We start from the raw sequence: 12,669 nt of genomic DNA on the forward strand, positions 1-12,669 counted from the left end.
CGTTGGTTTCTCTATCTTTCTGTGTCAGCAGAGAAACAAACAATCCTCCTTTCAGAGGGGACTTTCTGTTTAAGACTGAGTCTGTGAATGACTGTAACTGTCGTCAGAAAAAGTAAAAAAATTAGTCTTTAGCAGGTCATACTACTTTCCAATACCCAGAGATTAACTTCTGTTCCTTTAATAGTAATCGTTTAAAAATCCATCTCTTCAAAGTATTTTGTATTTCCAACACTTGAACACTTACAAGGCCACGATTTCTAGAATAAAATACCCTTTCTCATAAAGTTAAAATCCCATGTCTGAATGGTACAAACCCCAACGGTAGGAGTACAGTAAATCTTTCTACAGAAATGACTGATTACTATTACATCGAGGAATCAGCCACATAAATGAGCTGAAGTTCCAACTTCCTACACCGCTTTAGGCTGCACACACACGCACGCAAACGCACACGCACACTTGCCTTCCCCAGTTTTCCAGAAGCCAGCTTCGTCTTATCATGCCACTTCTGGAGTGTGCGGTTCCTGTAGACGGTGAAGTCGGCAAAGCGCTTCGCCATGAAGCTGGGGTAGTCCTCGGTCTCCAGCTTCCTCTTTGCTGGGGCCCTCCTTTGCTGCTGCTTCTTCTCTTCCACGAGCTCCTCGTCCTCGCTGGGAATCTCCTCCTCACTGGAAAACCAGTAAGAATACCAAGTCCACGGTCAGTAGACGCTACCGAGACAAGGACCCGGGCTCACATGCAGCCCCGCGTCCGCAGGCCTTCCCTGTGCTGCCTACATCCTAGCGCCGCAGATGTGAGGACGGTTTTCTTTCTTGTTGTTGGAAAAGAATGTTCATGAGGTCAAAGAAAAACTCGTGTTAACTTTTCAAACAAATGTAAAAATAACCGGTTTCAAAATATTTTTTAAAAGGCAAGCAAACTGTAAAGATAAATGAGCTGGTTAAAAACTTTATTAGAAATGCATATGAACCAGGCCAATACTGTTACAGGAGGGCCTTTAAAAATTAAACACATCATCATAGTTTTATGACCTTAATCCCCAGATCAATAAGGGAAATACATCTCCCTGTGACCAACTGTTTGGGAAAGCTGAATGATATTAGTCAAACGCAATGAAAAGAAGCAGAAGGCGAAGAAAGCGCAAAGGGGCAGGCGACAGCACCCGAGCCAGACTGCAGCCCCCTCACTCTCGTGACAAAGCACCGCCGCTGGCAGCTGCCAGAGCCGGCCGCGCTCTCCGGACTCCTGACCCCAAGGCGCAGGCTGTGCTGACTACCCGTGAGCTCCTTTTTTTGGTCCTTCCAACTAATCCAGTAGAAAGAAATGGAGCAGAGAAGCCCAAAGGAAAACAGCAGGCAGGTACCACGCGCAGCAGACTCAAACAAAGGGGAGAGGCAGGGGAGAACCTTCATCAAATGTGATAAATTCGGGAAGGAAAAAGATTTATTCTGCTGCTTTTGGAAATTCTTCCTCTCCTCAAAATAATTGCTTCTTCCCTTGCTGCAAAGTCAGCTGTGACTAGCAAGTCCATGCATGGGCACAAAGTGCTTCCTAAACATTAATTAAGCGTTAATATTAAAAATGTGCTTTCATCTATAATTTCACTAGATCTAAAAAGAAGGCAAATTTTCTGCAGAAGCTCCCCAAAAGAATTGGGCACAACTATGCATAAAAATCCAAAACCTAATTCCCAATTTATGTGCCATCCTGGCCACCAGGTAAATGCAAGAGGCTCTTTCTATTTCACTAACATTAAGTCTGAGATCCGTCTGGAAAGGACTTGGCTTTCTTTTTCATAAATCATGGGAAACTATTCAAATGAAAAGAAAAGAAGCAATTATATAGTTCCATTCCCTCTTACCTGTCTGCTCTGGGCTTTGTCCCCTCTACCAGGTATCTAGTGTCTGGGTACTGGAAAAGCAACTCTTCCTGAAGATCCACCAACGACCTCAACAGTGCTTTAAGTGCCTTGTGACCTGGGAAATGAAGCACAGATGGAACAATTAATTACCTCCAGTTCTCCAAGTAGGCGATGCTAGAACTTATGACTTCTGAGCAGTCCTGGCCGAGGGGGCAGGCACAGGGTACGCAGGGACCAAGGACTCTCTGAAAGACAGAATTCCTGAAAGGAAATGATAACAGTGCCTACACCTCATAGGGTTGTTGTGAGGACAAGTAAGGTAATATGTGTAAGGTACTTCGAAATTCTCTGCAATAAATTGTGAGTTCGTAAATTTAGTAAGTTTGACAAACTTCTTCCCTGCCTGTCGTCATAACCAGTCATCTTTTTCCCTTGGTGTTAAGTCTCTCAGGGGTTTTTCTATAGGTTACCCGCTGACCTCTTGGATCATCCCTTTATCAATCAACTCCTTAAGCAATTCCTTCTCTTTCTTGAAGAGTACAATTTAGTTCTGGGGTTTCCTACCACCACCACCACCACCCTCCCCAAGGAGATCTCCTTTGCCTCCGGTGTGAGCTGCCACCTCATTCATTCAATCTGTCAACACATGTCCTCATGGGAAGTTGCTGTTCACGAATGGAAATTCAAGTTAATGACGTACGGTTTGCAGACATTCGTCCCTGAGTATCCACAGGGGATTGGTTATAGGACCCCCCCCCACCAGGATACCAAAATTCACAGATGCACAAGTCCCTTATATAAAAGGGCCCACTCTTTGCATACAACCTACACATATACTCCTGTATACTTTAAATCATCTCTAGATTTACATAACACAATGTAAATGTTATGTAAGTAATTGTAAATACATTGTAAATACCTTGTAAATAGTTGCTAAAGTGCTGCAAATTCAAGTTTTGCCTTTTGGAACTTTCTGGCATTTTTTGTTTCCAAATTTTTTTTTTATCCAAAGTTGGCTGAATCTGTGGATGCGGAACCCAAGGATGCAGAGGAGGGCGCACTGCACTGAACTGTGTATTAAAAATCTGCACATCGCAGACATGTTCTCATCTGATTCTTCTCAAAGCCAACAGGCTGCACTTGTAATAAAGCTGGTCAGGATTAAGTATAAAGTCTATAGCCAAGAACTTTCAGAACAAAAACTGGCCCTCTGAGAACCGAACTCTTACCTTCCTTATCAGCATAATCCTACTAAAGGGGCTAGCTAGACACTGATAATTACTAGTTATGTTTTGACAGCACTCAGATGTCTCTCATCAGAATCAAACCTTCACATCCAGCAACTGCCAAGAAAATCTTCACAGGGACACTCCATCACTCCTTCAAACATACCATGTCAGAAACAGAACTTTTTTCTTCCTACCTAATACTTCTTTGTCTGATTCTCTTGTCTCTGATGTGCTTTAATAGGCGATCACTGACATTCTGGGGCCCTTATTCTATGTATTCAATCAGTTGCTAAATCCTGTGTTTTCCATACTTACTGTCACCAACAGCTGTCCACTTATCTCTGGCCATGCTTCAAGCACGCCTTCCTTCTTTCCCTCAAGAAACTATAATCCTCACAAGCACCCCTACTTTCATTTTTCTTTTTTTTTTTTGAGGGGGGAGGCAATTAGGTTTATTTATTTACTTAATGGAGGTACTAGGGATTGAACCCACGACCTCATGCATGCTAAGCATGCACTGTACCAATTGAGCTATACCATCCACCCTCTTTTCATTTTTATTTTATGTTCTAGACTAACTTCAGCCCACACAAACTTCAGTTTAAGTGACTTTCATGAATCTCAATCTGTCTTTTCCACTTCTATCTTGCCCAGCATGAGTAGCTTCCAGTTTTACATCCCATCCTATTTCATCAATGGGACAATGACACATGACTTAGACAAGTTCTCCAAACATACCATATTATAGCATTCTGTATCGATGTGATGTAAGGCTAAGAGCTGACCTGAGAAAGCCTCCTTAGATTGGTCAGAAGGAACTCAATGACCCAGCTACTCTGTATTCTTCCAATAACTCCTATATAAAACTATATAAATACAACTTCCTTCTTTAAAAGTAATATAAGATGCTTAATCACATCTTGTCTAAATTCCACATTCTAATCCTTTTATAATCAGTGCATATCCACGCCACATGGGAGGACCTGCAATATTTCAATATGACCTGAAAAAAATCCAAAATGCCTTGTGTTCCAAAACAAGATTCTCAAACTGTTGCTCTGAATCTTAACGAAAACAAACAAAACTTTCCACCAAACATAAAGATTAAAAAGTTATTCTCATGAAGAAGAGAAAAGTTATACAGAATTATTCTTCTGTCAGTTTGGGAGAAATGGATTACATATAAACAAGATGAAAAGTAGGTAAGAAGGAAAAAGAATAAAGATGTAAGAATTTTAAGGCAAGAATTATTTTAAAGTATAAATGTACTAAGTGTGTAAGTGGAACAATGCAACATTATGTATATATACATATGGGAAATTTTTAAATGAATGAGGAGAGCAAAGACTATAAATCACAACTACAAATATTAGGTTACCACAAATGATTATATGCAAAAAGAGCTGAGGATTACAGACATCCCATAATCGCTAAAGTTCTGAAAGTATGTTATAGCAAGAACTTTAAGAAAACAAAATAGACACTAACATTTGCAAGGTAGCCCATGAAAAGCAAAAATCTCATCCCATCCGAATTCTACATAAGCATGAACCATTGTTTTGCCCTCCTTTTCTAGAAATGGCTACACCTTAAGAGAGCCCCCATTCTCCAAAGTGAAACCACAAATCAATTTTGCATTTGGAAAGCAGTCTTCAACATTCCCAAGACTAAACTTTGAAAATACTAGGCTACATGGAATAAGCCAGTTGCAAAAGGACAGATACTGTGTGGTTACACGTCTATGGGGTACCTTAAAAATAGTCAAATTCACAGAAACAGAAAACAGAAGAGTGGTTACCGAGGACTGGGGAGAGGTGAGAAGGGGGACTTACTGTTTAATGGAAACAGAGTTTTGGTTTCAGATGATGAAAAATTTTATAAATGGCCAGTGGTGACAGATGCATAGCAATGTGAATGTACTTGATACTGAAGTGTACACTTAAAAACAGTTAAAATGGTAAATGTTACGTCATACCTATTTTACCACAATTTTAAAAAACACTTTAAAAAGTCCTTAAGACCAAAATAATAATAATGCTACTACCTCAGTCTATCTCTATACAGTAAAAAATTGTTTTGTTTAGTTTTGTTTTGGAGGGGGAGGTAATTAAGTTTATTTATTTATATACTTATTTTAATGGATGTACTGGGGATTGAACCCAGGACCTCGTGCATGCTAGGCATGTGCTCTACCACTGAGCTCTACCCTCTGCCCAGAAAAAAACTCTCTACAATCCTTCTATCTTCAAAAACAACACTTAAAAAACAGACTATTATTCAGCCTTAAAAAGGGAAGGAATTCTGACACATGCTACAGCAGGGATGAACCTTGAGGACATGATGCTGAGTGAAATACGCCAGTCACAAAAGGATAATTCCTTCCACTTATATGAGGCACCTAGAATAGTCAAATTTATAGAAACAGAAAGCAGAATGGTGGGTGCCAAGGGCTGGGAGAGAGGGAAATGGAGAGTTGTTGTTTAACGGGCATAGAGCTTTAGTTTGGCAAAATGAAAAAGTTCTGGAGACTGGTTGTGCAACAATGTGAGCACACGTAACACTACTGAACTGTACATTAAGAAACAGTTAGGATCGTAAATTTTACGTTACGTGTCTTTTCACCACAATAAAAAATTTCAAAGAACAGGAAAAGCAAGCGGCCTGTCCCTTACTTCCTCTAGGTACCATGTGCCCATGATCTAAACTATGAAATCAAGGGCCATGCAGGGAAGAAGCTGCAAAGCAGTAGATAATGTTTATAGCTGCTTGTCCCCAACACGCAAGTCATAATTTGACTCTCACACGTAACATAACCAAGAATTGTGAAAACATCCAACAAAAAGACTACTACTTTTAAGGGCCACTTTCAAGTAGCTATACAAGCCCTTTTATTTTGTTCAAGTCAGTTTAAAAAAAATCCATTGCAGATATATTAGACAGCATATCAATCCAACAAGAAAGCAGAGAGCCAATATCAGTAAATCAAAGTGTGCCTTTCTGTTAATACTCTCTCATATGTTCTCATTTTATACACCCCTTCACCCAGTCAGAAAGTAGCCCTGAAGTATTTAAGCTCCATTCGGGGATAGCACCACCATGCATCAAAGTGTCAAGAGACCCACCAGAGATGAAATCTGCAATTCTGTGCTTCTAACCACCAAAAAAAAAAAAAATGTTTATCAAAGTAAAGTCATCAGTGGCCAACACACGGACAACCTCCTGTAAAGAGATTTAGAAGGCAGAATCCAATTCTCATTTCTTTGCAACATTAGGGCCACATTTCCTTCTAGCGAATTTCATGTGAAACCTGGAAAGACAAGGGGGAATCCTCTGCTGGACACGGCAGGCCTCCGCCTGACAAGAGCAAGGAAAGACTCTCTCCTGGAGGCTCAAATCCCAGAGGGAACTCTACCCAGCCAAAAAACAAACCAATCCAAAACAAAATCCCCTCTTTATCATTTATATAGGGATGAATTCTATTTGTTCGACCCTATGAATAATAAAGAGTATGGAATCAACAGTTTCTAATTTTTCTCCCAATTACTGTCGGAGTTAAAAGTTTAGAGAAGCAGCAGAGATGCAGGTACTTTCTTCTCTCCCTCCTGGCATGTGGCCACAGAACAAATGGAGACTGTCAAGGATATATATGTTTATTTTGCCCTACGTGGTCCATTTCCAGGGGCCTTTCTCTTACGAGGAGATTAAGAAGGACACATGCCTCACCTTATTACCAAGATTCAACCTAAGCATATGGGCAGCGGCTTTAGGACTAATTTCCCAAGCAGAGAGTAAATGGAAAGAGCACTTTACTAAGGGTCAGGAGCCCTGTATTCCAACTGACAGTATCACTAACTAGTCATCTTACACTGAGTGGACCAGTTCAATCTCTTTGAGTCTCAGCTGTCTCATCTATAATCCTTGGCCTGTTTATCTTGCAGAATTAAAGTGAAAAAGAATACATGTTTTTATAAATTAAGGTATTTTGCAGATTTTTAAATGCTATAGAAATAGGAAGTATATTACCATCCCCAAATCATCATCTTTCACATGGTGAAAATCGTAAGCTCTGCTTGTTCTGATCTACAGCGCTAGGACTGAACCAGAATTCATAGATTCCTATAGTAAGTATTCATTTACATGCTACCCATATGCAAGCATTCTACATATAAAATGTCACCAATCTAAAAACCATTTTCACCTAACAGCTTTATTTTTTTCCCCTGATTCATCTAGGCTGTTCGACATAAACAGAACTGTAGGCAGAGAATAAGTTTGGACATGGGCACACAGTTCATTAATTAGATTATAAACCAATAAGTAAAACTCCTGGCAAGTGGGTGGAGGGGGAACGGGAAGAGCAAAAGTGTAAAGTAAAATAAAGCTCACCTTATCAGTTTTTAAATACCTATACCATCATCTTTAATGTGCAAACACACAATTATGTATGTGCAAGTATGTATAAACTCCTCCATTCCTATTACCCCAGATATATACATTGAACTAGAACGTGCAGACTACGAGAGCATTCTTTTCTCCTTCCAAAGTAACTCTAGAACTGCAGCTAAACTATAGGTCAAAATGACACACGATATATTGGCCTGAGAACAATACTTTTCATTCAAATCCACACAAGCCTGCCACTTGCACTAGTCATCCCCGGCAATTAATCCCCCAAGAAAGACGTTTGATTAAATCTTTTCAAGCAAATCCTTTGCTTTGCTTTTGTTAGTTCACTTCTTGTCAACATCTATTAAAATATGCCTTTAATTCTCCCACAATCTTAAAAAACACCGATTCCACTGTCTTCAACTTTAATCAACTGTATGGCCGGCATTTTTCATTTCATAATAATGTGCTGCTTGGAATTCAAGAGGCAGGCTCAGCATCAATCATCTGGTAAGAATTTTTCCACTGCAATAAATATGCAAATGAGGGGAGCCAGTCAGTCGTATTTCAGGCCCGACTTGCTAGTGTTTTAAAAAAGACACAAATTTATTAATTGCCGGTGGCCAGAGGAATCCTATTACTTTGGGCATTGATTACAAAGCTGTGTGAGTGATTATTGTGCAACTCGCGGGCTACCCAGGCATGAGGAAAAATTATTAAAGCAAGGCAGAGATTATCAACTCAGAATAACAATAAGCCTTAACATTTAGGCCCTAACTTCTTCAACAAAGAATTACGTGAAGGCTCCACTGTATCATAATTCCGAAATCTGTCAGTATTACTGTTTGGGCTTGTTCTATGTTCCCCAAGCAGAATGGAGTTACCAGTGAGGACGAGGACTGCAGGTTGCAAATTCCTTAACACCAACCATATGGACAAGTTGCTATCATTTCCAATCTGTTTCCAACTAGAATTTTTATATATCCGTGCAGGTACGCACACATATAGGTGCGTGCATATATACAGCCCCCGATTCAGATAAACGGATGTGATATTAGGAGGACCATGGTTTTAACTAGAATCACGTAAAGAGTTCTGTCCCACTGTGTTGGCTGGTTCCGTGAACCAGAAGTAGCATTTTTTTTTTAATGGCATGAAATAACCAGTAGGATAACTTTTCAAAGCAGAGCACGGGGACTTATATTCTAAAATCATGACGACTAAGCCAAAAGCAGACTTGGCTCTCCCACCTCAGAGGGCACCATGGCGGAAGGCAAGCGGTCTGTGCAGCGGTCTATGGAGGAAACGGCTTGATGGGCTAATTCTGAATGCAAAGTGTTTTTGTGAGAAACAGTCAACCCAAGACATATTAAATCAAAGAAGAAAGAGGACTCGGTGGACAAAACTTATTTTTCTCTCTTAAGAGAATGATGTGGGGAATTGGGGAGTAAGTGGAAGTTGAAATAAGGGAGAGATGAAGAGATGTCAGATAAAATATGTTGGGTGAGCCCCTCACGGAAAGAAACCAAAAGGAAAAATCCTCCCCATTTTACATTACTGCCGCCCTAAGTAACATGATAGATAGTGTGCATTTGAGTTCTGTGGAGGGATATCCCACTCAAGCTGTAATTTCTGACCAGGCATGAATTTATAAGGAAGGGAAAATAACTGCAGAATTTCTTAGGTTTCCCTGAATACTCTCTCAAATACCTTGATGAAGTGTGTCAATAAATCCTTAAAAAGCCCTACAGGACACAGCAATCCAGCTGATCAATGTACTTCCTGAAATCCACTAGTTACCTTCCATTTCACAGTTCCCAGACAACCGCCACTGCTCCAGAGTACTTCCCTGAAAAGGGAAATTTATTTTCCCCCTTTAAACAGAAAGAGTAAATGCTCAGAGCATGACGTACTTAAAATCCAAGTTTATTTACAAGTAATTGTTTAAACTATCTAACAGGAGTTACCCAGGGAGAGTGGGGACACTTTCATTTTTATTTGATACATTTTTGAACTGTTTGAATATTTTATAAGCACATATTACACTTATAATTTAAAACACCATTAAAATGTAAAGTAAACTGTGAAGTAAGGAAACTTATTAAAAATAAAATTAGACACACAATCCAAGTAACTCTCTCTGATTCATATAAAATAGTCTGATCTTTTCACATTAAAAAGCCTTTAAGTAAACAGCCTCTCAGGGAGTGAAACTGTCCCAAACCAAGTGCCCAAGTTCTCCATACAGTATGGGTCTAGAAATGGGGGTTCCTATGCAGAGTTAACTACTCCTTTCTCAGTATCATTACATCACTGCTAGAACACAAACCCTACTGCATTCATCATGAGCTGCTGGAGATCTCGTTCTGTCACTCTAGCCCCTAACACATCACCTGGGTTATAAAGAGGATTCTATAAATATTTCAGTTCCAGAGAACTGATGCCCAAGTCACATGACAGAACATCTAATTACACTATCACTTCCAAATCTAAATGCTGACAAGCAAACAAAATGTGGACTCCCTATTTGCTAACGTTAACAATTATGTATCCTCAACAAACTGAGCTTTTGTTAACAGAAGCAAGGTAATCAAACTTAACTTCTTCCCTATTTGAGCACACCAACTGTAAGATGTATAGGCTAGTCCTAAGAGTCTCAAAATCATTTTATTAGATTTAAGAATTTACAAACATGAACATAACTAACAATTTTTGTTAGCCACGTTATAATGCATTCTCATGAAGACAATAATATTGCCACTTAGACGGCTAAATTAAAGGTCAGGAAATAAAAGACTGTTTTATTTGCATTTCTTTTCATATCAGCGAAAGTAAGCATTGTCTACTCACCAACCCCAAAATGAAACACGTTGCTCTTATGTAAAAACATTTAAATGATGCTTCATGCTTTGAAGTGGTTGACTTGCCTCCACACCTTACTGTGAGCTCCTTGAGGCAGGGACTGAACTGTTCACCCTGGTATACTTGGTACTGGCAAATGATAGATGCCATACTGTTGAATGAGTAACTGAATAAAAATGATGTCCTAATATTTTTCCTGGTATGTACTTTTTGTGTGTACATTTCAAGTCTTCAAAGAACTAACTGTAAGTATTCATTTACATAGCCCCTTAAAGAAGAGGGAAACAAATACTGTGGCTAAGAAAAAACTACTACAAAATATGAAAATGAATATACTGTATGTAAATGCAAGACTGGGACACTGTGCTGTATACCAGAGACTGACACATCGTAACTGACTGCATTTCAATTAAAAAACAAACAAACAAACAAAAACTATTACTGCCATTAATAGTTAATATTTATTAAGGACCTACTAAGTACCAGGCACTAACCTAAGCACTCTTTATACAGTAACTCATTTAATTCCTCACAACAATCCTTTGAGGTGTGTACTATTACTATATCGTCATTATACTGATAAAGAAGATGAAACACTAGTACAAGCTTAAAAACGGAAAACCCGCACATTTTTCATTTTCTACATCACTGTACCCTTAAGGGTTATGTATCAAAAGTATCTGGAAAAAAAAGTGAAATGAAATATTCAATTCCAAAAAAATGACAAAACTGCCCTCCTTCATATCACTGCATGATTTTAAAAAAGCACTGGTGAGTTTCTGTTATATTGCTTTATCTAAATCTGGTTCCCACACTTGAAAAAAGGAAGAGTAGAAACTAAAGAAAGCCCAAATCATACGGATGGAAGGCAGATCCTGCAAGACAAGACAAAAGAATATCTGCTTAACCTGAAAAAGAAAAATGTTAACAAATGGATTAATAGTCTCCAAAATTCAAATGGCCAAACACACCAGAAAATATGATTAGCCTTACCTAAAAAAAAAAGAAAGAAAGAAAGAAAGAAAGAAAGAAAGAAAGAAAGAAAGAAAGAAAGAAAGAAAGAAAACAATGTGATATTTTTCTGATACTGCTTGATGCTGGCAAGAATGTGGGGAAAGGCACACTCTCCATATACAACTGATAGAGTTTAATTAGCACAACATATCTGGCAAAATGTATCAAAGTTTTACACATGCGTACCTCCTGATTCTACTATTCCACTTCTAGAAATTAATCCTAAAGAAATAATCAGATAAGCAAGCAAAGAGGTAGGTATAAAACATTATTTTTAGCATTGTTTATAATAGGTAAAAACTGCAAACATCTTTTGAGCCCATTAATAAGGGGTTGGTGAAATCGATTTAGTTTAGCCAGATAACTTTCTGTGCAGCTGTTGAAAAGGATAAGTACAAATGGAACTTGGTTTGAATACACTAAGCCATAATAGTTTGGGGGATAACTGAAGCAATCTGAACACAGAGTAGACACATTATTAGGATTGTTAGGAAGTGTTAATCCAGTTAGGTGAGATGATAATGCTACAGAAGAAACAGTCTCATTTTTTTAGAGCCATTGACAGAAGTAGTTAGAGGCAAAAATGACATGACAACTACTTTAAAATACTTCAGGAAAAAGAAAATGAAAGCAAAGATCGCACAGAATTTTTTTTTTAAAGGAAGAACAGGTAAGACTTATATTTATTAATATGGAAAGATGGTTATAGATCAATCCTTATGTATCCTTAAGGTCTCATTTATGGTTTTAAAAAAGTTTAGGGGGAGGGTATAGCTCAGTGGTAGAGCACATGCCTAGCATTTACAAGGTGGGGCTCAATCCCCAGTGCCTCCATTAAAATAATACATAGCCCTACTTACCTCCCCCCCAAAATAATTAATTAATTAACTAATTAATTAATTAATTAACTTTTAAAAAGTTTAAATTGACAAAGTATCTGGAAGGATATACATCAAATTGCTAAAGATGGTTTTCTCTGAAGAGCGCTATTAATAGTAAGGAAAAAGAGGACTTTCACAATCTGTGTTATATACTGCAGGACTGTTAGGTGGGGGAGAGGGGGTAATTAGTCCTATTTGAAAAAAATGTTTCCTTCTATGAATTTTACTTTTATAATTTTTAAAAAGCTAATTAAGATTAAATAAATATATTCAACAATACAAAGAGTTTTTCTGAAGTAGATGTAATTCTTCCTGTCAACAGAAAATCAAACAAATAGTAACAGGAGAAATTAGAGGTGACCATAAATGTGACTGACAAGGAGATCATCACCCACCCTGAGAACTAATTAAAAATTTCCCCGTATGATTCACAAAA

General features: G+C 38.4%; 1 protein-coding gene across 1 annotated transcript in view; it reads right to left on the reverse strand.

Annotated features, from left to right (window-relative positions):
- The window catches only part of AATF (apoptosis antagonizing transcription factor), a 92,129-nt gene that overhangs the window by 56,408 nt on the left and 23,052 nt on the right, over nucleotides 1-12,669 (reverse strand). Inside the window, exons 5-6 of the mRNA XM_032498307.1 lie at nucleotides 1,862-1,976; nucleotides 464-668 (exon numbers count right to left, since the gene is read on the reverse strand). Coding sequence (XP_032354198.1) covers nucleotides 464-668; nucleotides 1,862-1,976 — 320 coding nt within the window. The remainder of the gene's footprint in view (nucleotides 1-463; nucleotides 669-1,861; nucleotides 1,977-12,669) is intronic.

This window comes from Camelus ferus, chromosome 16 (genome assembly GCF_009834535.1).
Source record: "Camelus ferus isolate YT-003-E chromosome 16, BCGSAC_Cfer_1.0, whole genome shotgun sequence".
Taxonomy (NCBI): domain Eukaryota; kingdom Metazoa; phylum Chordata; class Mammalia; order Artiodactyla; family Camelidae; genus Camelus; species Camelus ferus.